Source organism: Apostichopus japonicus, chromosome 6 (genome assembly GCF_037975245.1).
Source record: "Apostichopus japonicus isolate 1M-3 chromosome 6, ASM3797524v1, whole genome shotgun sequence".
Lineage (NCBI taxonomy): Eukaryota > Metazoa > Echinodermata > Holothuroidea > Aspidochirotida > Stichopodidae > Apostichopus > Apostichopus japonicus.
Window position 1 is genome coordinate 5,137,604 of NC_092566.1, and position 27,162 is coordinate 5,164,765.

Below are 27,162 nucleotides of genomic sequence, written 5' to 3' on the forward strand. Positions count from 1 at the left end.
AAAAATAATCGGTAAGCAAATGCTACCGAAGGAAACAGTAGATTTCCTTCATGTTAAGTTGCTTCCTTTTCCCAAGTCTTTCACAGATGTGTAATTTGTTGTTGTTTACTGACTTTCAGACAATGTGTAATTATATCAGACATTGCGTGGAACTCTAAAGTAACAGTATTTTTTGTTGGAGTGTTAATCATCTGTTGTAATCAACCTACAAACCCAACACACATTTTTTTTTTTGACAGGAGGCATTACTTTTTTTGAAACAGCCAGCTAGCTGGATAAAACAGCACTTCGATACAAATCCAAGAGAAATTGATGGATATGCATATTGCAACAAAACAAATAAAAATACAAAAACAGACACTTACATACAAAACAGAGGAGAGACAAACCAATTTTTAGAAATAAATGCTATAAAAAAAAACTCTAAATGTGTATTTCTAAGCAAACGTTTCTAAAGCAAACAAAAAAGTTGTTCCCATCTTGAAATAAAGATATCACTAGAAAGCCCTTCCTTTAGCTATGATTTACAGCTGCACTAATACTTCTTTTCAGAACTCTGCTGCAAAATATACTAAACCAGGCATAAAACCAGGGAAGAGGGTGTGCCCCTCCCCCCCCTCCCACTTTAGCACCACATAAGAAAATTAAAAAGTTGCTTTTAGCACAACCTTGCATGTAGACCTAGTAAAAACACTTTGTTCATAGCCTAAATATGCACAATTTTACATCTATAATTTCAACTTTGTTTCTGGAGGGGTAGGGGCCCCATAGACCCTTCAAAATTAGTTGCCTTCAACAACATTAGGACCACACACCCTCCTTCAAATCCCGGAATCCAGCATTCTTTGTACAAGGAGGTGGGGGCTAATCTGTATCAGTAAATGACATCTTCTTCCCATGTAGCAAAATCACTATCTAATTTATCATGCAAAGTTTTTTCTCCCGTTAACATGTTATTACGGGAAACGATATTGCTACCAGTTATCATTACTAACATTACTAACTTGTATATAGTTTACTAATACACACAATTTTTGCTTCATGAAAAAGACAAAACGATTTTGGGACTTTTCTTGAAAAACTTTGTGGGATGTTGTAGTGGTATCTATGGGATGCCAGCAGGGGTAAAGAACAATTTCCCTACATTTTTGCCTCATTACAAATCATCCCTCTTCCCTCACCCCATTCTTATTCCCCCCCCCCCCAAGTCTTCTCGAGCTTGATTACATTTTGCTTTCATACTTCATTGCAGCTGGATCGTCGTAGGTATGGTTGTCTTGTCCACCTGTAGCACCATTCACCTCTGAAGAATTGGAATCTATAAAGGACAAAAACAAAAGGAAAAAACTGATAATGTTGGTAGTCACATTTGAACATTTAAGAAACAATTAAGAAGAATTAAAACAATTTATAAAAAGTTAAAAAAAAATTAAAAATAATCATAATAATAAAAAAAAAACAATTACAAAAAACAATAAAAGAAATAATTTATGCATGTTCGGAACTGAATTTTTATAAAAGTTTGTTATGAAACAACAAGTTAGTAGAATAAATCCTGTGCATATCTTGTACTTTAACCAGGAGAGAGCAAAGTAAAGGTATGCCAGGGGGAGGAGGGGGAGGAGGGGGAGGAGGGGGAGGAGGGGGGTTCCTTTGTCAGTTGCATCCTGTAAGAGCCTAGAAGTTACTACAGTTTTGGGACTCAACGTGTAAATAATGTAATACTGTCGTCGTAACATTTTCCAAATTTACCTCACGTTCATTCCGACATCTTTTGGCAATACAAGACGTGAATATTTTATAGATATATAACAGATCAAGGGTGTGAAGAATTCAGGTGATATAGATCGAGCCAAAACCTTTGCATTCAAAGTTACCTTCAAACTGACAATACTTTTCCTGTTTAATAACAGGGCAGGGAACAGCTGATAAAGTTGATTTCTCATTTTCATTCTTTTCATCTTCTAGGCAATCATGTACATCTTGAGGTTGTTGGAGGGGGAGGGTGGAGAAAACTATTATGGAATGTTTGTTAAGCACACTATAAAAATTCTTTAATTAGCAAATTGCTTTCAAAGAGCCAATTGAATCACAAGTGAAGCTAAGAAACTTGTAAATAAGCTCTGTCTATATGCGTTCCCATCTAGAAATACATGCCATGATGTCTGTGTTTCCATTTGTTCTGGAAGGGTTGATTTTAGATATGTTAGAAAACCACTTTGTTTGAAAACCATAATGGAATGTGAGACGCTGGAGTAAAAAATCCTCACATGGAAGCATTAAAGGCATTGAAGACTCGCTCCAAACCGTGTGCCGCGCTCTGAAAAAGTTAACTTTCCGTTGCTTGCAAGTGAAGTTTTTTTTCTTGTCAATACAGTATGCAGACAGCAATAAAATGTGATACCTCGTTATCTTTTACCTAGACCTGAGATGTCCATCCCTGCTTTGTACACTGTCTTGTGGGTATTGACCGTAGCTGTATGTATTGACTGTACACTAGTGTCTAATTACCGACGGTAGCAAGCTGTGTGTGTATTTTCTGGGATCGATGGTGGTTTCGAACACTTCTGTTAAGCCTCATTCGAAACTAGGTCAGATTACCGGCATGAGACGTTTCTTTGTGCACGAGTCTCCACACCCTTTAAAATCTGGGGCTTATCTCCCTCTGGGGAAGTTATAATGGAGTTAAAGGAGCTTACCCAAATATATTTATTCTATTGTTATTATTACAATGATTGTACATACCGATCCTCTCCCTCCGGTTAGCATCTCTAAACTCTCCGGAGACCACACTGGCACTGTCGCTGAACGGGTCATGTTTCCTCCACAAGTTGAAGATGCGGATGGGGACGAAGAAGAACAAGAGCAGGTAGCCGAGAGCAATCGACATCAGAGAGGTTGCGATGATGTACATGCGGTTATCATTAAAGATGTCAGTGATGATTCCAAGGACAATCCAGGCAACCACCAAGATAATACAAGCTTGTTAAAAAGAGACAAGTATCGTGGATTGGTTCGTCAAATATATTCCTTATAAACTTAAAGGATGACTTTAAGCACAATATTAAAGTAGTAGACCACATTAAAAGAACCCTGATATCACTCCAGGTTGGATTCCTATAATACTTTTAATTTTTGAGGAATGACCCTTTAAATATGAGAGGTTTTGCTTGGACTTTAAAATGTCAAGACTGAAATTCTGCTTAAGTCAGCCTTTAAGGACTTTATTGTCTTTTTGTTCCAAAAGTGAATAGTAAATGATTGATTTATCTAAGCTTTTGACAGAACATCCACACCCCAACCCCTCCCCCCCCAAAAGAAAATCATAATCATAATCATAAAACCCCTTGCTGAGCTGACGTTTATCATCAAAAGCTTAAAAAATAATTGATATTGCAGAAGTCGATATTACTTACAGATTACGCAGATGAATCCCAGCCAGATTTCTATGGATAGGATAGTTGAACTCCGACACATAGCTAGAATAGACACAAAGACAGTGGCCAGCATCAGGACAAACAGAAAGAGCAGGGAAATTGCATAATGGCCGTCCATAAACTGACAGTATGCGACACAGTCGGAGTCGAACACTACCGCAGGACGCTGAAGTAGCCACTGTTGAAGGACCATTATGATCGTGATGACGGACAACCAAAGGAACAGTCTAGCTTGGCTCTTGTTGTTGATGTAGAGGGTGCGAGGACCCGTTATTCTCTTCTCTCTGGCCAGGATTCGGTAGATCCTCACTGTCATCAGAAAAACCGCTAGGAAGGCAGAGGTGAGCACGGCGCTGTAGGCTGTCCTCCTCACCCCACATACCAGAGGCGACGGCGGCAAGCGGAACAAAGCATTCTGAGCAAAGGTGCAGATGATGAAGATGAGGAGAACGGTGGTGAGGAAGACGGAATAGACCTGAGCTTGAGGACTGTGGTGCTGGATCAAGACACCAAAGATGAACATCACCGAGATGATGATACCCGCAGCAGAGAGAAACACCACCGGGAGTAACCATTCGTCTTTCAGGCTTGGTAGATAAAGAAACTCTTTACAAGTGGTTTGGGAAGACTTGACTGTTCCTCGGACAGAATTGGTGTCTTCTAAATAAACGTTTTTGATGGTCAGTGTGCCATCCTCCCATGATCCAACCTGTATTATGAATGGAAATGAAAATATGTTTTTGACAAATATAATTGTATATATATATATATATATATATATATATATATATAGATATATATATATATATATATATATTAGTGTTTACACAGGTCCAAAAATCGGGAACCGGGTACCCGAGGGCCGTTACCCGTCGGGTATCCGGGTACCCGAAAAAAATTGTTTACCCTCGTGTATCACGATTTTCAAGAAATTACATATTGGATGCTGTAAGCTAATAAGTGCATTATATTCTCTACTGATTATGTTTTCATGTTCAAATACGTAGGTGTAAAATATCGTATGAAACCCCCCTCAATAATTTTTATTTGCTTCTGTTTCTTTCATTAACTTGTTAATAAATTAATTATTTAATAATAATTAGCATTACTACTAACATCGCACTGCCGCCGCTGCTTATGCTAGCTCGTGCACGTCTATTGGATCAATATAAATATCCAATTAAGCTCTTAAACAGTTTTTAATACTACTACTATCTATTATGCAGGCCCAGGGTTCGCATTAGCCGCGAGATTGCGCGATTCGCGCAATTTGATCGCATTTGGAATAAACGATTAGTAAAAAGCCACTTGTGATTACTATTTTTTTGTTATCCCGTTTATAATCCATAAACACCGTGTAAAATTCCTTGTCAGCCTTTCCTGCTTTGAAATAAACGAATGAATAAATAATAATTTCTTCCACATGGTAGCCTAACACCACACTAAGTCAATGAGAAATCTAGCTAAGCCTAACCATCTGTTTATTTGCTGTAGTTGTGACGCAGTTATAAGACATCCATGGAATACTTTCGTTATTGCTGTTACATTCGACCACATGGTTGCCTAACACCACACTAAGTTAATGGGGGTAGTCTAGCCTAGCCATCTGTTTATCAGCTGAAATTGTGACGCAGTTATAAGATATCTATTGAAAGCTTTCGTTATTGCTGTTCTCTTCAAACACATGGTAGCCTAACAACACACTAAGTCAATGGGATATCAGCCTAACCATCGGTTTGCAATTTTTTTTAAACAATCACACTTTGCGTATGATTCGGGTAATAAATTAGGAACCGGGTAGTATCGCTTCGAGTGGGCCTCTTCGTTATTGCTGTTATCTTCGACCACATTGTAGCCTAACACCACACTAAGTCAATGGGAAATCTGCCTAACCGTCGGTTTGCCATTTTTTTTTTTTTAAATGACACTTTGCTTAGGATTCGGGTAATAAATTAAGAACCGGGTAGTATCGCGTCGGGCGGGTACCCGGATAACCCGTGCAAACACTAATATATATACATAACTACAGCCACACATATTGGCCAAACATTGGCCAAACACCAGAGTGATAACTGAGAGTAAACAACATTCAACTGGCTGATTTTATTGTAGAGTTGGGAGGGTGTGGTGTGGACTTGTTTTCTAGAATTTTCTATTCAAGATAAACTAACAAGTGAACTTCTCAGAAGATTCTGATCTCACCTCACCTTTTCTACCTAAATGAAAATCGAAGAAGATGATGATTATATTCAGGTGTGACACAGTGAAGATTTCTATGTAGATTACGCTCAAAACACAACCAGCTACGCTATGAAGGTCATCAGCATTGCCCTTAAATATGCTAAAAGGTCAAATATTGGTTTTTGTTACTAACATTTACAACTAACATTTTACTGCCAACCTAGCTGATAACATTTTGCTTCATCAAGAGATGAAATGGTCTGATTAAAATCTCAAAATTGAAGTAGTTATAAGGGTACAACATAACAAATTTTTGTCTAGAAGACACACTGATATGAATATGCATAAAAGTATATAATATGTCATGAATATGCATACCTGAGAGACCTCTCCATTCATATTGCTGTTCCATATGTCAAAGCCTTCAACAGCTGAGCCTTTCCTCATCGTTACCATACGTCCACCTTCGCTTTCGAACTCCTGATCCGCCATGATATCTTTCACCCCTGCTGGGGTAACCTGAAAGAATGCCTTGCAGAGACCCTCACTGCCAATCCCACACATTTCGCTCTTAATGGCATCGATGCCCCTAGCTAGGGCATAAACGCTGTCAATAATGTTCTGCGCATTAATGCTCGCCAACGAATTTTGGATCCGATCCGAGGTATCGCACCGTCGGCTGTTCTGCCCGGTCAAGACACATCCATAATTGGTCGTGATAAATTCATCAAACCATGGATTATCTGAGTTCTCTCCAGCCCCCAAGGAGGTAATGTAGTCATCAAAATCATCTAAAGTACGCCTTGTTGAGACGATGAGGGCACCGTGGAGTTGGGAAGGCAGCGTCACCGAGGGAGAGGGGCCGTAGGGGTCGATGATGATGAAGGTTATGTGACGATCTATTTCCATTCTCGTTAATATATCTTCTGCAGTCGAGAGGGACATCACTAAAATGGCAACATTGCTCTCTCTTGCATTCAAGGCATCTTGAATAGAGCTTACATCGATGTTGGAGTCATAACTTTGCATAAATTCGACGAAAACTCCGATTTCTTCTCGTGCGCTAAATATGGATTCTGCCACTGCAAAGAACACATCACAAGAGAGGAGTTTCCTAAATTTACAAATTATGACAAGAGATCTTGCTATTCCATTAATTATGAAGACTCCCAAAGTTGTGTTGCCATGGTTACAAAACTTTTTAAATGAAATTAAATCTTGTAGACTTTGAACCATTCTTGAAACAAATGCAGAGACGATTTCTCAATCACTCTTCCAAGAATTATCGATGGTCATTATTGGTTTCACCTGGACATTTGAGGACCATACTTGGGCGAAATTCTTAACTACACCTTTACTTGATCAAAAATTTAATAAAAAATTGCATTTGAATTTACACCTTGACTCTGGTGTCATCTAGTTCATTATTAAAGTTGGGTTGTTTGAAGAATTTTCAGACAATAGTGAATTGTCACTTTCAACTTTCATGACTTTTCGAGTATGCATGTCCACAATCATAAACCTTTTTGAAAGTACAGACGTTACTTTTAAACGAGTGAATTACTATTTTAAACTTACACTGTTGATGTTGCACATCTCTCCCATCACTAATTATAGCAACCAGATTCCATTCGTACATTTGGAGAATATTTTGTATCACTGTGTAATATTGGTCTAAGCTATGGGATGTCTGCATGAGGAATTCTGAAGAGCTGCTGTTAACAGAGCTGTAGGCCACCTGTGAAGGTTGCAGAAAGCAATATAGAATTTATGTTTCTGTGTGAAACTACACATTATTTCCAAGACTGCAAACTGCAAATCTTCCCTCTTCCTCATGATCAGCTGTTACCTCAAGTTTCAAATTTACTCTTTGAAATTTGTCTGAAACATCTGTGTTCAATAACTTAAAACACGTAGCAAAGTTCTGACAATGAAAACCTTAACATGCAGAACTGACCAAGTCGAGGACATGGTGTATCCAAACTGCATAGCAACATTGAACAGCTGAATAAGATAGTCAGTACTATGATTCAACTAATCAAATATGAATAAAACAGATCATAAAATTCTGAGTATTTAAATTGTTAATCATCCAATATTAATACCGCACAGCTTGTTTTATTGTTTATTGATCATTGTTTTCATCAAGTTTGTTCTGAGACAATGTTGAATGAATGGACTTCCTTAATCACAGTCTTAGGCTTCAACTGCTTTGATACACGTCATGAAGGAGTACCACTGGGTAAGAAAGCTATGTATGAGCCTATAGGGAGCCGGCATTGTACACGTATGGCATGACGGTTTGTATGACATATACCGTACTGTAAAAATGTACTGACATACAGTCAGTTTGCATTTTGTATTAACCATCTTAAGTGTTGAAGTCTATGGACTTGAACTCCATCCTGTTTATGACACAAATGTATACCTTCATTAGTATACTTTGAATATCTGACCAGTCAATAGTAAATAATTACTAATACACTGCACCCTGTGGCTTGTCTGGGCTCATATCATTGGTTCTGGCAATTAAATATGGCATCAGAAGTGGGAAGATAAAAATATCAGATCTTAGCTGTTAAATACACATATTTAAAGGTTATACTCTTTATCTTGTCTAAGTTCACATTATTGGATGCATGGTGTCAGAAGTGGGAATATACTATGATGTTTTAGCCGTTAATAAAACATTTGTAGAGGATACTCTTTGCATTATCCGGTTGGTATTGTTTGCACAAGTGTTGGATACATTTACAGGGTTCTTTTGTAGGTACAGCCAAGAAATGTTAACTCTGATACTTAAGACAATTTGGAAAGTGTGGTTATAGTTGACAGTACAAAATAACTTGCACCTGAGAGCTTAGTTATGAGTGCAGAATGAAATGAAAAGATGGGCCTCTTAATTGCTTTAGAGCAGAATTTTGATTTGAATCTGAAGACAGTCCTGCCATGCCAAATAATTCCACCACAAAATACATCTCACACACTCTTAAAGGTTCATTTTTCATTCCAAATCACGCAGTCGAAAAAATTGTCGAATTTGTGAGAATACATAATTAATACTACCTACACTAATTAAGAAATCTGAAATCAGAATCAGAATGGAATCAATTCGCTTACTATTAGAGCAAATGTTTAGCAAACTACTGCGTAGCTTAACACTGACACAAATTGTTAAAGATGAGGAATCTGCAATGCATATTGCTGAATCGGCAGTACATATAAGCAAAAAACGATGATGCCAGACACCATATTTTCCATTTATGTTGTTTCCGTAACTAGCTAGTTCTCATGGTTACCGTGCTGCTTTTCCATTTATACTATCCATATTTTAACTACTATTGGCTCTCGATCGAACTTCAGAAGAGGGAAATATGTGATGTCACGCAACATCAGGCATACAATATTTATTGGATTCCACTGAGACGACATAACATCTTTCAGTGGCAAAGACAAGTTTAACATTTTTTTGTTATTTACATGTTCTTAGGTCTTTAGAGGATATGTCAACAAACGAACTCCAGTAGTTTATATTGCAATGCTCTAGCTTTGATTGAAAGAGAACAAAAATCATTAGTTCAATCCTTTGTCCATTAACTTAACTAAATAATGCAAACATGCAAACAAAAAAAACAAAAGAATGCTGTAAATTTATCACTCCTTATAATGATACAACTGACTTGTAGCCATGGTAACAGAAAGCAGAAAAAGGAAAAAGTGGTGTAACTAACCTGTACATATTGAAACTGTTCCGATAAATCTGATATATATCTTGTAACCATTTGGTCCTCTGCCGCCACAATGCCTGCGATATGTCGCCAGGTGTTGTCGTCGCTGAATTCGCCCGTTCTCGACAAGTAAGATGAAAGGGACCTTATGCCTTGTCCAGTGCTGAGGCAGCTGTCAAATACAGTAGTTCCGAGCTGAACGCCTTTCAGAATCGTGTCGTCACTATTTATAGCCTTCACTGCATACAATATGGCCTCCACATTGACGACCCCAGCTTCTCGTAGACTTCCGCATGTCTGCGATGAACGGGGAGTGGATTCGTGTACCCCCACGACGGCTGGAATCTGGAGCTCTCCGGGCAGACTGGCCACCAACCGCGCTGATTCCGGCAAAGGGAGACATTCGTCACATCTCCCGACGCAACTCGTTGACGACTCGGGCAACGTAATTTTTTCCCCACCGCGATACAAGTCGGGTGTCGTAACAGTGAGGATGCCATCTATCCACGTGCCGATCTAAAAATAAGAAAGACAAATATCAGTAGCTGAGTAGTACTATTCGATGTCCTGTATTGAGTTATCAAGTATCCATCGCTACCTGCTATATGTTCTTGACGAGTCGATGGTTAACCTTTTAGGACAACAATCGATTACCATCAACTTTATTGTAGACGATCTGAAAGGATTTTTTGTTTGGCAGAATTTTATTCTTAACATGTCATAGTCCACATGAAGAAAGGAAACTTTCGAGTGGGGTAGTTCAATATTTTCTATAGTGATTCTGGCATTCATGATATTTAACTTTCAATAATCTGTGAAATGCTCCTTTAAAGGGAGCGACGGCTCGCACAAAGAAACGTCTCATGCCGGTAATCTGACCTAGATTCGAATGAGGTGTAACAGAAGTGTAAGACACCACCATCGATCCCAGAAAATACACACACAGCTTGCTACCGTCGGTAATTAGACACTAGTGTACAGTCAATACGTACAGCTACGGTCAATACCCACAACACAGTGTATATAGCAGTGATGGATATCTCAGGTCTAGATAAAAGATAACAAGGTATCACGTTTCATTACTGTCTGCATTTTGTAGCAAGAAGAAGAAAACTTCACTAACGGAAAGTTAACTTTTTCAGAGTGCGGCACGCGGTTTGCGGCGAGTCTTCAATGCCTTTAAAGGGTAAATTGATGATGCCATCAGCTCTTCAGTGAAGAATATTAATGCTGATCCATTGGTTCTATAAATTCTTATAACTCAACCCCCAATGCTTTTTTTTTTAAACTACATATGAGCAACAGAGCACCTTTGGGTGTTTGTCCTAAACAAATTTTTTCTAATTCACTATAAACATGTTATTGAAAGATGATAATATTTGCTTTTAAAATAGCGCTTTATACCAGCGATAGGTCTCAAAGCTCTTTACAGACGTTATATTATCCCTGGTCAATTATATCCTGTCCCAGAGACAATCCCTCCAGTCGGCAGCAGTTATATACTACGCCGCACAGGTACCCATTTAACCCCTGGGTGGAGAGAGGCAAGTGAGATAAAGCATCTTGCCCAAGGGCACAACATAATGAACTAGGCAGGAATCGAACCAGCAATCCTTGGCTCACGAGTCCGACGCCTTAGCCAATTGGCCACCACGCTCTCGTTATTTGAGGTCATCGTAAATGTTTTGTTTTTCCTATTCAGTGTTGTATATGAAGAATTGACCTAACTGCAGTCTGTGTATTTCATGATATTGAGGAGCCTTTAACATTTAAATGGTCCTTACTCAACTGTTCAGTGTGATACACAGCAGAACAACCTAAACTGATAACAGTTTTCTCAACAGTCTATTAACCTATCAAAATGAACCCTCTGTGATTTATAACCTAAAAATTGTCATTGCATACATACACAGAAACACATCTATATTCAAAACTAAATTAAATATTTTGAACTAATATCAAGATACTGATTTTACAAAGTTTCAGATATAAATCTCAGAAAGGGAATGAAACTTGGACATAACAACCTGGAAGAGCTTACCGTCGCATGTGCCAATCTTCCATCCTCCGTTGGACGGAAATTTAAAATGTCGTACTCTGCAGGGCCATCACCTTTGGAGTCAAACTGAAAGTTGACGCCATCTGCACCGGTGAAGGAGACCGTTCTGACGATGTCGTAAAAACTGTCCGGATTGTTTTTGAAGTTAGAGCAGAGATGGTTTGTAACACCAGGACACAGTTCTGTTATAGCATTATGAAGACCAGTGGCTAAAGCCTTGACCGCATTGACCACATAGGTGACCTCTGGAGCCTGCATAAATTCTTCCGCCAGACTGGGAGAGTTGAAGGGGCAGCTAATATCATAGTTGTCCCGGCCGGAGATCACATTGCATTGGAAGTTATCGCTCCAAAAGTTCCTCCACCAGGGGTTCCTTTGGTTACTGTATGGAAGCAAGCTAGTATAGTAATCCCTGAACCCTGTGGTTTCACTCTCCTTAAACTGTATGGTGATAGCACCCAGTGAGGTCCTCTCTGCCCCCTGCGAAACGTAATCCCTGGATCCCCACGTGTCTCCCCCGACCCACTGTATGTCGGTCACTTCCTTACGCTCTGCTGCTTGCAGGACGGACCTAGTGTGTAGGTCAGAGGTCAAGAGCAAAACCACCCTGGCATGCGGATTAGTCTGTAGACTGTCGATCAGACCGTCGATCGCGCTAGGGGACGACATCATCTTGCTGACGGCTAAAGTCATCGCCACGCAGATGTTCGACGTTTCGGACGCTTTCCTAAACTGTTCGAGGATGTCGTTACCGTAGGAGTCATCGGAGTAAACAATGGATATGTAATTCCACTGAAGTTCCATCAAAACGTTGACCATTGCAGCAGCTTGCTTTTCATCGGACGGCACCGTGCGGAGTACGTGAGGATATGCCTTGATGCTGCTGAATATGGTCGACGTGGCCCCATAGCTTATTGTCGCGAGGTCCAGGTTTACCAGAGTGTTGGATATCGCCTGGGTGGTGTCGCTCGTGGATCCCCCTATCATCCCAGCGATGCTTATCCGGTTTGGATTGTAACCCGGTCGATAATCGACCGTGCCAGAATAAAAATTGCCGACTTCTTTACCGACTCGCTTCTTGCTGGAACACGAGTCGAAACCTAATCCGGCGAGTTTTAGGTCCGGGAGGACGTCGACATCCCTGTTCACTTCATCGATTGCAAAGAGAAATGCCTCCAGCAGTTGCATGTTATACAGTACCAGACGATCGGAGCACTCGATTTGTGTCGGTTCTGGTTCACTTATATCAAAGAAACCTGAAAATGGGAAATATAGAATGCTTAACTCTCTATACCCTCCATAAAGGGTTGTGAAATATTTTCAACAGATGTGTACAACGTAGAAGGACACATTTCCCATTGGTCGATAAATGAGAATTTTTGTGCATATTTTGTATACACTCAGTTTATGGAGGATCAATATTGCTCCTTATTAATCAAGCAAAGACCAAGAATTGTCAAATTCACCCTTGGGAGCATTCACTTGACAAGTCCAAAAAAAGACAGGTTTTCATAGTTACGAACCACAATGCTCACTTGCCTCCTTCACAATTGCACTACAATCTACCTCTCTCACAACAATTGGTTACATTTTTGGGGGCATTAAACCTCCTTTGACCCCTTTAAGGTTGTTGCCTTTCTTCCTTACAGAAAGTTAATATTGTTTAATACTCAACCTTTCTCAATGACTCCCAAATTTTAAGAAATTTTAAATTTTGATGACTTTAGATATGGGCTAAAAACCATCACAATTGGTTGCTTCAATACAAAGAGAAACAATATATGGATAAATGGGCCTCTCAGCATGGCATGAGTGAACTTGGGTCTGAATTATAAAGAAACCCTGAAACTATTTTTAACATGCACTTCCTTGCTTCCTGATAAGACAACAATGAACAGAAACCAAATTTAATAGCTAGGTAATTAAGCACTGCCTAAACAAACACATAGTTGGACCCTAAATATCGTACCATGATACACAATGCAAGGCCCTATCAGCTTATTATGATAAATGCTATATCAGGTGTATTGAAAGATACATGAAGGTCAACAAATCAATCGTGTTTGAAAATTTTCTTCGTGCATTAATCAAAGGTTGCAAGGACTTGATTGCATTAACTCCCAGGATTTGTTTGTTTTTGCGAAGCAACCTAAGTTGTTTTTTTTTAAAACAGTGACTCTCACCTCCAATCCAAATGTCTCCACTAGAACTACTGGTAGCCACAGAATCTCGTCCGTTCTCTTTGCATTCCAGACATTGGGTCTCGTTGCAGACTGAATAGATTCCAGTATTTCTGATGAAGCCATCGCTGGTATAGAAAACAGCTGCCTGGGTTTTGAGAAACTGGAACCTTGCGAACATTCCCACCTGTAAAATGTTTAAAAAAATATGGCAAAGATTGATACGCAACAATTGACACTAAAACAATAGCATCACGATTGAGACAGACAATGACAGGGATGTAAAAGGTCTTGCTGTAAAGAAGAAACCGGTTTGTCAAATATAATTTACGTTGGTTTAATATGACAGCTAGGTTCTTTTTGTTGATATTATATTATATTATATTGTATTATATTATATTATATTATATTATATTGCGTTGTGTTATATTGTGCGGTATGGTATGGTTTGGTATGGTATGATATGGTATAGATGATACGATCTGGTATGGTATGATATGATATGATATAGATGATATGATATGATATGGTATGATATGATATGATATGATATGATATGATATGATATGGTATGGTATGGTATGGTATGGTATGGTATGGTATGGTATGGTATGGTATGGTATGGTATGGTATGGTATGGTATGGTATGGTATGGTATGGTATGGTATGGTATGGTATGGTATGATATGATATGATATGATATGATATGATATGATATGATATGATATGATATGATATGATATGATATGATATGATATGATATGATATGATATGATATGATTGTAAAACAGAATTGGTTATGACCTAATTTATATAATTTATATTTTGATGAATAAAATGTAGAGTTTTTTTATCAATATGAAATCAACTCTAGTAGTTGAATACATTTTATTGGTTTGATCAAAAATTATTACAATGATTAATATCCAGGGAATTATTAAGTGTTCATATCTTGTGTAGCACTGTCAATGGCTCTGACTTCTTTTCTAGTATAGTTTCTGTGTACAATTGTATTTATACATCTTTAATAAAACTTGTTCATTTTGTATGGCGTTTTGTGTTTCGATACTGAATAAATCATTCCTTGATACATTACTAGACTGCAATGTTTGCTAACTTCTCGCATATAAAAGAATAAGGAATATAAGAGGGCAAAGTACCTGCATGGAAGGTTCAAGTTTTAAAAAAACAGGGCTTTGCTGAATGGTCAGTAAAATTATCTTAAAAATTGCCACTGTTTTTTATTGTTTTGTCTTGTAGCATTTGGGAAAAGATAAGACAATATAAGAGTACTACAGACCAAATTGGTCACAACCTTTTTTTTGTTCCCCTGACATACCTCTACAGGTCCATTCTGTTGAATGTTGAAGATATGAAATGGGACTGTGCCCTCACCAGAAAAGCTAATATCAATTGAAAGCCCATCTTCATTTTTGCTTTGGAATGTTTTGGATGCGACTTCTGAAAACACCTGGTCCCCTGACAAAATATCCATGGCCTCACAGACTCCTACATACGACGATCCACATGTTTCGGAGTGGATACGATGAAGGGCTTCTGCCAGAGTATACACAGCATCGATAACATAGGCTAAGGTTTCATCATTGACATCTGTGTTAGGATCAAGTGCTTCGTTCCCTGTCAAATATGACAACATGTAGAAGAAACGAACATTATTAAGTGATATTTCCTTTAAGAAAACCAAAAGTTAAGGCCAACTTACTTTTACACATTCTCTTACACAGGCTCTCTAGTGGATAAGCAATTTGCTAACAGTTTTATTTTATTAATTTTGAAGAAAACCAAGGTTAGTTTAAAACGATTGATTTGTGTTTTTGTTTGTTTTAATCATTGAGGTTGTAATGACGATGATGAGGACAAACACAACAGGGGCAGAGGCAACAAGAACAATATTCCATATATATAGCGATATTTGACAACTTCAAAAAAGGAAGGATCCAAAGTATAACTTCCAAAAACATCCTAAAAGGCCTTAATAAAAAGAAAATGTCCTCAATTTTGGAGAAATCATCTCACAACTGCCGACAAATTTCTAGCAGACAGTGGCAGTGAATTCCAGTACTTGGCCAAATTTACTGGAAAAAAATAGAGACCACTCAAAATTTCTGTACGGACCATGAACATTGATGATAATCTCTAGAATGTCATCATAATTCCTAAAATGTGGCAACATTGCATAATTGTCCAAATATAATCCCCTCCACTCCCCCCTCCCCCAGCACCCACCCTCCATTCTCACTACTTAGCTTCAGATAAATACAGCTTTCCGTCTGTCAAGATATGCTTCCGGGAATAAAGAAATATAAGGAATGATGTACTATACGATAGTAGAATTGATGAAATGAAAATTACTTCCAAAGAAAAAAAAACCTAGCAATCATCATTGCTATGGTCATGTAGATAAATGTGAGAAGCACTTGCACCTACTATAAAATTTGATGAGTAAAATAACCCTTAAACTGAGCTTCTTTGTATATATCACAGAATGCAATGTCACCTTAGGTCCAGTTTTAACCCCCCGATAAGTTCTTATTTTGCTATCCTACTTGAGCATTTGAATTTAAAAATTGCGAGAAAAGTATTCACGTAGTTCCTACAAACTCTTGACAAAGACAGTGGAAAAACCTTTCTCGACAGTGATTTGACAATGTACTCCAAATTTTAAGTACAGACAAATTTTTTGGCAGTAACAATTATCAACAGTCCTCCATCCAATCTGATCTTTCGTTGAGAGATTGACTTTTCGAGCTTTAACATCTGGTAACATTTCTAATGTTTTCTTTGCTGACTATGGCAATCAGTTCTGACATGCAGAAAAAAATTAAGTTGATCTCTCCTTTTTAAGTCAAGAATTATTTCTCAGACGAGAGACACAACTTGCTAAAATGTCTCACCTGAACAGGGAGTGGTAAATTCCGACGGTTCCCCAGGCAGATTGCACGAAAACTTCTGCATCCAAAATTTCCTGAACCAAGGATTCTGGGAGTTTGTTGCGGGGTCAAGGGCAGCCACGTATCTCTGGAAGGTATCGTACTGTCTTGGGCTAGTTTTCACAGCTAAAGTACCTATGATACGTACAACAACAAAAACGGGAAAATTATTGACATTTTTACGACGGGTATATCAAATTGGATTTTGACTTAAACGGTCGTCAAAATATTACAGAATAAGTCTTCCTCAAGTCCCAAATCTACAAATTTCCATAGGTTAACTGTACGGAAATTGTCATTGATCCAGAGACAAGATGAGAAATTACTCCAACTGGGCAAAATTGTATCGTCATTCTTGAAAGGTTCCGCAAAGCAGTATGAAGAATGTCATCTTAGAAGCAAGAAATTTAGTCAACTTAGTCTTAAGTAAAGAAACAAGGTTGAGCTATGAAACATAACTAGTGAATATAGTGTGTCGATGTCCTTATAGTAGCTCACCTCTAGCAACATCTTCATAGAGGGAGGTGAAATCATCGTCCAAGACCCAACTATCGTCCGCAATCAGGAAATACTGGCCGGTCAAGTTGCGCATCTTTATCTGGCCCATGAACCTCTGAATTTCTTCCGGTCCGGCAGAGATGAAGATTGCTTTAGCTTCTGGCTTTGACGAAAGATCGTCAAAGATGGCATCCCAACCGCTGTCTTCTGATGGTATTTGAAGGCTTTGGGCGACGCAGACATCATACTGAAGAGAAGAAGAATCGTTAGTAAGAAAATCAGAAATAAACTGGGAGGGGAATTTCAAAGCAAAAACCTAGCTTTGTCCCCTGTCAAGTTTACAACTTGAAATGATGCCATCTTGGTGTGAAATTACAAAACCCAAACCCACATGGAAATCTGTCAACCTTGAACTTTGGGATTTGAGTCGACAAAACGGGAAAAGGTCCAGTTTTCAGTACAGGTTTTGGTTTGTAAACTTCATTAGTATTGGCCCCAAGTTGTAGCAATGATAAAAACTGCTAGAATATTTTAAATGTACTTTCCTAGTGGCTGCAAACTAGTCCCATTTATTATTATTGGAATAGACAATTGGATATCTCAGAGAGGATAACTACATTTAGTGGTGAAGGAAAATTCTTGTTTAAACTTGAGCATGGTTGACCATTATCTCACATTCTAACCTACTGGGGGGGGGGGGTGGGGGGCAATAATGATGACCTTTCAAGAAGACCAACTGATATCAGAGGCATCAATCAAAGTGGCTGGACAATCTAGGTTTGCACACACACACAGCACCATTATGTAGGCAATGCAGTAGTCAAAAAAAGGTTTACAGCCCGGACTCTTTCAACGTATAAATTTAAGACTGTCAATCTAGTTTACCGAGTGAGTAATATCAGCATTACTCCACTTTTTTTCATTTTTGTTGCATTTCAGTTTAATATTCTGTCTGAAAATAAATCATTGAATGCCCAGGTACAAACTAACACAGTATTTCTGGATCTTTACTTATAATAAATATAGCTTACAGGATCAGAACAAACTTATAGAAGATGAAGCAAGAAAAAAAAGATATTCTATATATTATGATACACTTATGTTATACCACAACACCACAGCAACAGAATCAAAGTTATATTTACCTGTTCAAAGTATGATCGGATGACGGTGTTCAAGGGATAATTTTCAGGAGAAAGCAGTGTACTGACATAAAGGAAGTTCCACTCTGCTAAGGTTGCTGCAACTGGAAAAAAGGTGCTGATGTAGGTAGGTACCACCCTCGCAAAGTTTGGCACGGACGAGCTGCTGCTGAGAAGGTGTGAATCCGCCTCGTAACTAACCACTGTAACACCGTAGGTCTTAACCACTGAGACCACCGCGGCGGTCTCCTCGTTGCCTCCGGGCCCGACTATACCGTACAGATGCTGCTTCTGGTTGCCATCGGCGACCCGAGATCCAGACCCGCTCTGACCAAACTCAAACTCTGAGACCAATTTCAGTGCCTGATGGCTTGCTCTTTGGGAATCCCCGCAAGTATTGAGACCCTCGAGCCCTAATGTGACTGTTGGCAGGATATTTGGATCTTGGTTGATTTGATTAATAGCGTACAACATAGCCTCAAGACGAAGCACGCCCTCGAATGACAGAGCACCGCAGGTCATAGCATCTGCATCCCACTCATTGACAGAGAAGAAGCCAGCGAGTAACACATCGCCCTCAATTTGTACCTGTAGATCACGTAGAGAGTGGAAGACAAAGACACAGATACAAATTTACAAATTCTAACGAGACCATATCAAATTTGAGGATAATTCGTCACAACCCAAACCCGTTTGTTTATAGTCCAGCAAGTTCTAGTCTGTGTAGTTATTGTGTTATTTTGTGTAGTAGTACTAATACAGCTTAAAAAATTAAAAAAAAAGTTACTTGGGAGAGTAATTAATAGAATGCATATATATGGGATCTCATCTAAACTGATTAGTTTTATTGTAAATTAAGGCATCGCAACACTAAAAACTGAATCATAATTTTCCAAGTCAGATTAAAAACACTTAGACTATCATCTCAGCATTATTCCTCTCACAGGTTGTTGTTTCTACTTTGTGGGCTCTGAGGGGTAATCAATAATAATAATGAACAGTTCTTATATAGCGCAACTTACAATAAAGTCTCGCCCGCTGTACAAAAGAAAGTGAAAGATATGTACACAATATACAATAAGAGTAAACATAACAATTATAACAATGAAAACAGGTGTGTCTTCAAAACAGTTTTGAAGATCCCCCACAGACACGACCACCCAATGTTTGTGGTAGTTCATGATCAAAGACCCTCCCATCCACAAATCATGCTGCCAGTATATCTGATATCATGAAGAAGCGTGAGCTTCTCATCCTTATATCAAACAATGGTATTATTAGACCATTTATGAATATATCCCTAGACATGATTCGAACTTCTGTCAGCTGTGTACTCTTAAAGTTTGTTCACTTCCCTTCTCACCCAGCATGACTGTGACCTGTAGCATACAAAGTCAATTGCTACACTGGTCAGTGTGACTTTTGCTTCAGCTTTTCCAGTTTATATAACGTTTTCTATCAGTCAAACCTCTGAACTAATCTCTGATCTAAATCTCCCAACTAACCGTGAGTTCATCATCATCTTCCTCCAAGGCTAGACAGACTGGGTCCATGCATGGATTTCCGCAAGACGACGTAATGGAATCCAGAACGTTGTCTGCAACGAATGAAGTTTGACCACTAAGAGATTGCCCCAGCTGTCATTGAAGAGAGAGAAAATTTGTAGATTCAAAAGAGTATTTTTCAAGATGGTAAATTCACACACACACACATTGTCGGCAAAGACATACAATCCACATTTGTGATCCAGTAACTTGAAAATTGTTGACACTGCTTTATTTTCTCTCTCTTTTTATTGTCTCATATATTAGATGTATTTGTATTTTTAAAAGGGGTGTGTTCATGTTTGTAAGCCACTTCAAGCTTCTTGGTGGGCACTTCTCAGTCTCTTTCTCTTTAAAATTATCAGGTTCTGTGTATTATTATTATGTTGTTTATTTCAAAAGCGACTGAAATAGAGTTCTATGAGTGAATGAAATGAATTATAATTTTCTTTGGATTTGGAATATCGCAGCCAGTTAAGGGTGTTACAGTCGCCATCCCTAACATTGTTAGTTGAGCAATGTGCTAGTTTCTGCCCTATCAGCGTTCCACTCTCTCCTAAACATAGATGAAATTTGTTGTAAGGGTTACATTTATGATTTCTTTTGTAATCTTTATATTTGAACTTATAAATATAAACTAATATAAACTAATGTAAATTTAAAAACAAACACTTTGAAGAATAGTTTTTCTCACATACACAGTTTCAAACTGCTGATTGAATCCTCATCATTAACTGGAAATAATTTGTTATTGTCAGAATAGTTTTAGCAATTTGTTGAGTCACTTTCAGTCATTTTCATTAAATTTGAAACTCCTCGATGAATGTAACTAAAATTTGGACATTAAGAATAATAAAGAAATATTACTCTTGCAAACGTCTTTCTAGAGTTAACTTTGTCTCTAAGTTTGTAAGTTATCTCTACGATTTGAGTGCTTTGAGCAGCTTTGCTGAGTATGAACTATATAAATATTACTTTTAATATTATTACATTTGTACCAAATTCAGATTAAGCCTAATCCTTACCTTGGTTTGAGCCCCATTCGTTGTCTCAATCCTCCAGATGAAGTAATCCTCGGATGCCGGGCTACCCATTCCATTAAAATTGCTCGATTGTGAGCCAGTGCTGAAACTGGTTTGTCTAATTTCATCTTGAATTTCCTTTGGCGTAGTTGTCATGAAACTTTCACAAGGACCCGAAGAACCTAAGCACTTTGTGACTTGTAAATTTCTCAGAGCTTTCACGACAGTGTTGACTGATTCTATGACCGGCAAGACGTACGGGTTTCTCCTGTAATTTTGTTGGTGTTGTAGCTCTTGGCCAGGGCCGCACGAAACTCCTAACAGACATTGATACGACTGTTCCCAAAATGATGTGAACCACAAATTAGCATCAGTATTGACATTATCTGGTGAGAGACCTTTGAAGTAGTCATCAAATGTGCTCACTATCGTAAGATCCAATGTGGAAGGAGATACTGCCATTAGATTTAGGGAGAACGAGTTTGGTTTTATTAAATCAGGGAGCAATCTATGACCAACGATGAAATGGAACCTCGATGATTCTGAAATTCGTTGGCCAAATTCTGATAGAAATGACATCGAGGACAGGAAGGCGACGACTATGGTAGGACTCTGTTGCTGTTGTTCGAAATCAGACACAGCTTGGGAAGCATCTGAGCTGATGACCTTAGTATAAGAGATACATATCTTAGCATTTCTTGCTTCATCCTGGAAAGCTTTTGCCTCCGCTTGGTCTTCAGCTGTGTCAGAGTAAACCAGTGAGATGTACTGCCATCCCTGAGAGACTAAAAGTCCAACGATAGCCTATGGAGAAAGGAATCAGTCTAGAAATGGTAATCATGCATTATAACAAACAAGTACTTGTATAAAGATTCCATAGTTCCATCATTTATTAATCAAAGCAGAGAATATGCATATTCATCATGCTCTTAATTATCATGCCTTGTGGAGACGTCTTTCACTCGGTGGTCATTGCTCCATAATTATAGTTCGTTCCCGAGGAATGAGAGCGACAGGTACATTTCATTTCAGCTCTGTTGGATTAGATTAGTATTAGAAAACAAGGCACATCTGCACTGTAATTATTTTTCACCCTAACAGTTACTATAAACATACTGTATGTAGACAATTGTCATCTAGAATGAGACATATCTTTTGAACTAGCTCAATAGCAGTGTACAATTAAACATGTTCACATATTTACATAAGCGTCATGAGTAGATCGAACTTTATAAGTCAATTTTGACAATTAACACTGTTTACTAATTTTAACTTGTTTTTTCCATCAAATTTTCTTGCCAATTAGAGGGGGGGGGGGGGGAACTGGGAGCAAAATACCATGTCTTGAAGGCAGAGGTTGAGGAAAATGTGAACACTTTTAACATGTTATGGATTTCGAGTTGGAACACTGACCTTTGCCTCTGCGCTGTCCGGTGGAACTACCCGTGATAAGAAGTCATAACCAGAAGACGGAGTGAGACTTGGAATGGTGGCAGCATAACTAATGACTGGAGACTTAGCATCAGAAAGAAGGGATGCAACTGCAGGTCCCCTTTCACCTCTAAGATCTGCGATCATCGCTATAGAAGCAGACAGTATAATATTGTTAGCTTAAAGAGGCATTACTTTACTTGCCTTTAGGAAACAAAAAGTACAACTTAAGACTTTAACAAAGAGTCAAAGAAAAACAAAACAATATTTATAGCACTTTTGAAAAAAGCCTGAACTAGGTAGATCTTGTGGGAATCAGGAAAAAAAATCAATCTATTAGAGATAAATACAATATACAAAAAGGAAAAGAGTGAGGAAAAGTAGACCATACCACACCATGTATGAAGGATGCAAGATGGGTGGGGGAGGGGTTTTGTGAAGAGCAAGATAATAGCCAACATTGTATTTTAGGCTATTCATGCCAATTCATTAAAGGTGAATTGACAAAATAATTAGGACAAAGTAAAAGAAAAAGTAAACAAATCCTTAACTATATGAGTGCTGTTTTGTTCAACCAAGTCCTGCAGATTTGCATATACTGACATACCTGCTTTAAGCTGACTTCCACAGTTATCTCCAACATTTTGTTCATATGAGACCTTTCTGTCGCCAAGGAAACTGATGCTGCGATCTGTAGCAACAGTAGCAGAGTAACAAGAGTCCCATGCTTCCAGCCCTATCAAAATAAAATTGAAGAATGATGAAAGGGACAATCCAGTATACTGCTCAGACAACAAAAAACAACTTATTTTGGACCCCCCCCCTCCCCATCCCCAACCATGGTGGAGCTGCAAGTTAGTGATATTCTCTAGGCTATGTCTGGGCCATGAACATTTATTTGCTGTCTCTAGTAGTCAGTGGGTGGGATAAGGTTGAGAGCCTAGGCTTGATGACATAATTTTACAAGTGAGACTCCATATTTTCTACGTTCTATAATCCCACAGCTAGCAATGTTCACATCCACAGCCTGTAAGGAAAGTTATGTCCTTGACCATATATATCACATGTGAGATAAGTGCAGCTGGCTAACTGAATGGATGCGGTTTTATCCACCAAATTCCTGATACACTCTGATCTTTACGCCATATCAGGGAGCAAATGGGAGCTCCGTCCCTGGTTATATTTTGTCATCTGAAAAGTTATGGAAGAACCTAACTAACCAGGGAGTTGTCATTTGCTCTAACTTCTAAGTCTAACTTAGGTTAGGCTAGGCGACCTCTTGACATTCTGAATGATAGCGTTCACCAACTTCACAGTACTAATATAATGGACTACGAGCTACAGTAGGCTAACTTCTTACCAATAGTAACACCTGGAACGGAATTGTTCTCGTTCGCTATGTTGACCGCATGAATGGCTGCTTCGACCAGCTGGATAGCGGAATAGTCGGGAATAGTTTGGCTGCAAATGTCTCCGTGAAAATGTGGTGATAAATACGAGAACATAAATCCAAGGGTTACGTCGCCTGCTATTACACCGTAATCTCTGTATGGACATGTCTGGCACTTAACCCCCACTATCACAAATGTAAGGATGAGTAAACGCGACATCATCTTTACTCTGGCTGAAGCAACAATAAAAAACGGAAAGTATCTTTATATAGCCACTGTGAAACGGTGGCAAGTTGTGCCTTATGCAACACACTGATATGTTACGTGAACTAATACAATTGTTATGCGAACTCCGATCTCCTTTACCTGCCTCTTGATTCCAAGTTACAGAAACCCAAAAGAAACCACATTATCATCATCATCATCATCATCATCATCATCATCATCATCATCATCATCATCATCATCATCATCATCATCATCATCATCATCATCATCATCATCATCATCATCATCATCATCATCATCATCATCATCATCATCATCATCATCATCATCATCATCATCATCATCATCATCATCATCATCATCATCATCATCATCATCATCATCATCATCATCATCATCATCATCATCATCATCATCATCATCATCATCATCATCATCATCATCATCATCATCATCATCATCCTCATCATTTTCATCATACCCCCACCCCCCCCCCCCCACCAGTGTCACACAGCTATGACGTCGAAAAGTCTCGTTACGCGTTAGTCATGAAGTTTTTTTTTATACGAGTAAACATATTATGTAAAAGTAAGTTGGCCTGACGTTTCGATCCTAGCAGGATCTTCTTCAGAGACTAAATGACAAGTTACAGTAACAGAGGGGACAAAAACACGCACAGAATACAGACAGGTTACATTTTATTTTGAGTAAACATATTAAGAGTATTCTGTACTGTTGTGTATTGTGTGTACTGTGTATAAGAGTATTGTGTATTGTATACTGTTGTATATATGTCATTTGTGCCATATAAAACCTTGTCAAAACAACAAAATAACTAAAGCACTAAAACGACTGAAATCTAACCAACGTTCACAATCACTGCCAATAGCATAAGCCAAAGTTACCTTGGATTATGACAAAGATTTTTTATTTGTTAACAGCAAGCTAGATAGTGTGAAATATGCGTGGTGAGTCAGCAGCTCGGGTACCTAATGACAATGACTGCGTGACTTGTTCTTATAACAATACATCTATTCCCCCTGATTGATCAACCTATATACACAGGTGAATGGGAATGTATTGCACAAACCAAAAAGGCAAACTTCTCCAAAGGCCAGTTTGCTTTTAGTTTGACGAAGATTCTATTGTGATACTCGGAGACGTGAGGCCCTCTTACATACATATACCCATACAATAATCATTGAAAACAACTTAATGAAATACGACCAACGTATGATAATAAAAAGTTCATAGATTGGAACAGTATTCTATGTAGTATACAGGGTAAGATTATCTTAAATTAAGTCGAACTAGAACATGAATCCCATCACTCCCGTCTTACTCTGTAAGTGTAATGAATATATATTGGACAAGAACTCACTCATTGTCATGCATTACAGATATATTCAAGGTCATTCCCCGTTTCAACGGCCCATATAGTTTCTTGAATAGAGAGTGGTTTTTCATATTGTGGGTCACTAAACAAATTGCATATTAAGCATAACTTACAAAAAATGACTACTCCCAAGGAGGGCTGTTCAATAGAAAGGTCTAAATCTCCCCTAAACGAACAACATCATAGAAGATCCTGCGTACGGTCCTGAGTCCCATCCCCACCCCTTATTTAACACATTTCACCACATGGGGATTGAAAAACATAACCCAGCTCAGCTCACTTTCTATGTATGCACCATGCATGATAATGACACGATTTACCTGTAATTCAATTACTTATGTCTGTAGTGGTTATTTACATTTACAGAAAAATGATTCTTATATATGGACAAATTCCTGAGAAGTAATGTGGGAGCTCATATGAGCCATTAAGGCTCCCTGCTCCGTCATCCTCCGCCTATTATCTGCTGAGAAGTGGAGGATACAGGTGTCACGGGTGTCTAATGAAACATTATAGAAAGCGATCAAAAGTACAGACATTTCAACGAAAAGAAAGAACTTACCTCCCAACGTCTTCGTAAGACCAAATCAAACGTCGGAAGAGGTATCGGTAGGTCCAGTACAGTCAAGAAAGGGGGAGGGGTTCGTCCTCCTTCCAAAGGTTTCTTCTCTAACGATATGGTAGAGACTTTGTTACCTTTATGTCGACTAAACTCTATTTAGACTGATCGCTCATTGACAGTGCAAGCAAAGTGAATTCAATAGGGTCGTTTGCCATCGTCTCTAGAACATCATGGTTCAGGGACGCCAGGGGTGTTGATCAAAGCGGTCACACTTCAGTGGATATGCACAATACACGTTGCCGTAACACTTTACGTGTATATTCTACACAAGTTATACGGCAATGCAGCCGTGACATGCAGATTGATCAACTTTGATATTTCTGAGTTTGACAAAGCTTTGGGTTGCTTGAGTCAGGTCTATTTGAGAAGAACCTATTCCTGATTCTTTGCTTGTATGGTTCATGGATGTTAGCAAGGACATACTTGATGGAATGTAATTTGCAATAGCAAGGCCGATGCCTTAGCTTCTTGTCTTTTATGGAAGATTGCCAAAGAGGATTCTTAACATAATCATTGTGTTCAGACTAAATATACCATACTCACAATGGTAGAAAAACTAGGTGTTTTGTCACTGTGACGTAAGGTCAAATTATTAGACGTGCTGAGTCGGTCAGTCATGTCATGGACACCTACAATGATGTTTCGATGTAAATGGTCAAACGTGAGAGAAATTAATGCCCCATACATACATAAAGCTATAATTTAAAATAGTACTGTTTAAGTCCGAAAGATTTAACAGTCGTTATGTCTTGAGGAAAATCACCCAATATTGAGTGACGTCACAGGTTGTGTAAAAGAACATTATAAACAATCACTTAGAATACCATGACTTTGCCGATCATTTTAGCTATAATTTCAAACGTATATATGCAAATTGCACGCTAACGGTTTGCCTGAGCAAACTTCTCTATGTATATAGCTGACGAATTAAACGAATTAATTTACGTGTTATTGCCATTGACGATTCTTGGACAGACACATCTAGAAAAGGAAACGGAAATACCTGGGAACTAAACCTAAAGACTACGACACCATTCGGTTTAAACATCAGCAACGACCTGCCATCTCATGCAGATAAGTCAAAAACAATTCCTTTGAAGTTACGGCGGAATCGGATAAAAAAATCCTACACGGATTAAAAGTAATCCGATTTTCCATAAATTTTGCTAATCCAGCATACATCAGTAAGCCGCATTGACTTCACTGCCATGTCGACACTCTTCCCTATAACAAATAAAATTCAATTCCTGTTACTCTACTTAAGTAGAACAAAAGACAAGTAGACAAGAGACAATTCAGAAAGAAGTCCTGCAAGTTTGTGTACAGGGCAATGATCCTGTAACTTCTGTTTT

The 27,162-nt window shown here is 38.5% G+C and overlaps 1 protein-coding gene across 2 annotated transcripts; it reads right to left on the reverse strand.

Moving 5' to 3' along the window:
• Nucleotides 1-62: 62 nt before the first annotated feature.
• On the reverse strand, nucleotides 63-25,963 carry LOC139968763 (uncharacterized). 2 transcript variants are annotated; one of them, XM_071973124.1, is made up of 18 exons: nucleotides 25,751-25,963; nucleotides 23,534-23,793; nucleotides 22,781-22,909; nucleotides 22,156-22,322; nucleotides 20,746-21,546; nucleotides 19,682-19,813; nucleotides 18,180-18,764; nucleotides 17,035-17,281; nucleotides 16,501-16,671; nucleotides 14,925-15,223; nucleotides 13,589-13,772; nucleotides 11,388-12,661; nucleotides 9,350-9,862; nucleotides 7,197-7,356; nucleotides 5,997-6,700; nucleotides 3,417-4,146; nucleotides 2,746-2,982; nucleotides 63-1,318 (listed from the first exon to the last, which is right to left on the reverse strand). In XM_071973124.1, exons 2-18 carry the CDS (start codon nucleotides 23,784-23,786, stop codon nucleotides 1,224-1,226), a joined length of 6,681 nt encoding a protein of 2,226 aa, XP_071829225.1. In that variant the 5' UTR covers nucleotides 23,787-23,793; nucleotides 25,751-25,963; the 3' UTR covers nucleotides 63-1,223. The 2 variants fall into 2 exon arrangements, with proteins under 2 accessions (XP_071829225.1, XP_071829224.1); XM_071973123.1 differs by having other exon boundaries at nucleotides 23,534-23,797.
• Nucleotides 25,964-27,162: the final 1,199 nt, after the last annotated feature.

Bases quoted from the DNA above. Each gene is read 5' to 3' on its own strand.
- LOC139968763 (XM_071973124.1), bottom strand. From the start codon at position 23,786: ATGATGTCGCGTTTACTCATCCTTACATTTGTGATAGTGGGGGTTAAG. The intron at 18,765-19,681 runs GTTAGTTGGGAG...CGTGATCTACAG, and splicing joins AAGATGATGATGAACTCACG to GTACAAATTGAGGGCGATGT. The intron at 9,863-11,387 runs GTAAGCTCTTCC...TCTTATTTTTAG, and splicing joins GAAGATTGGCACATGCGACG to ATCGGCACGTGGATAGATGG.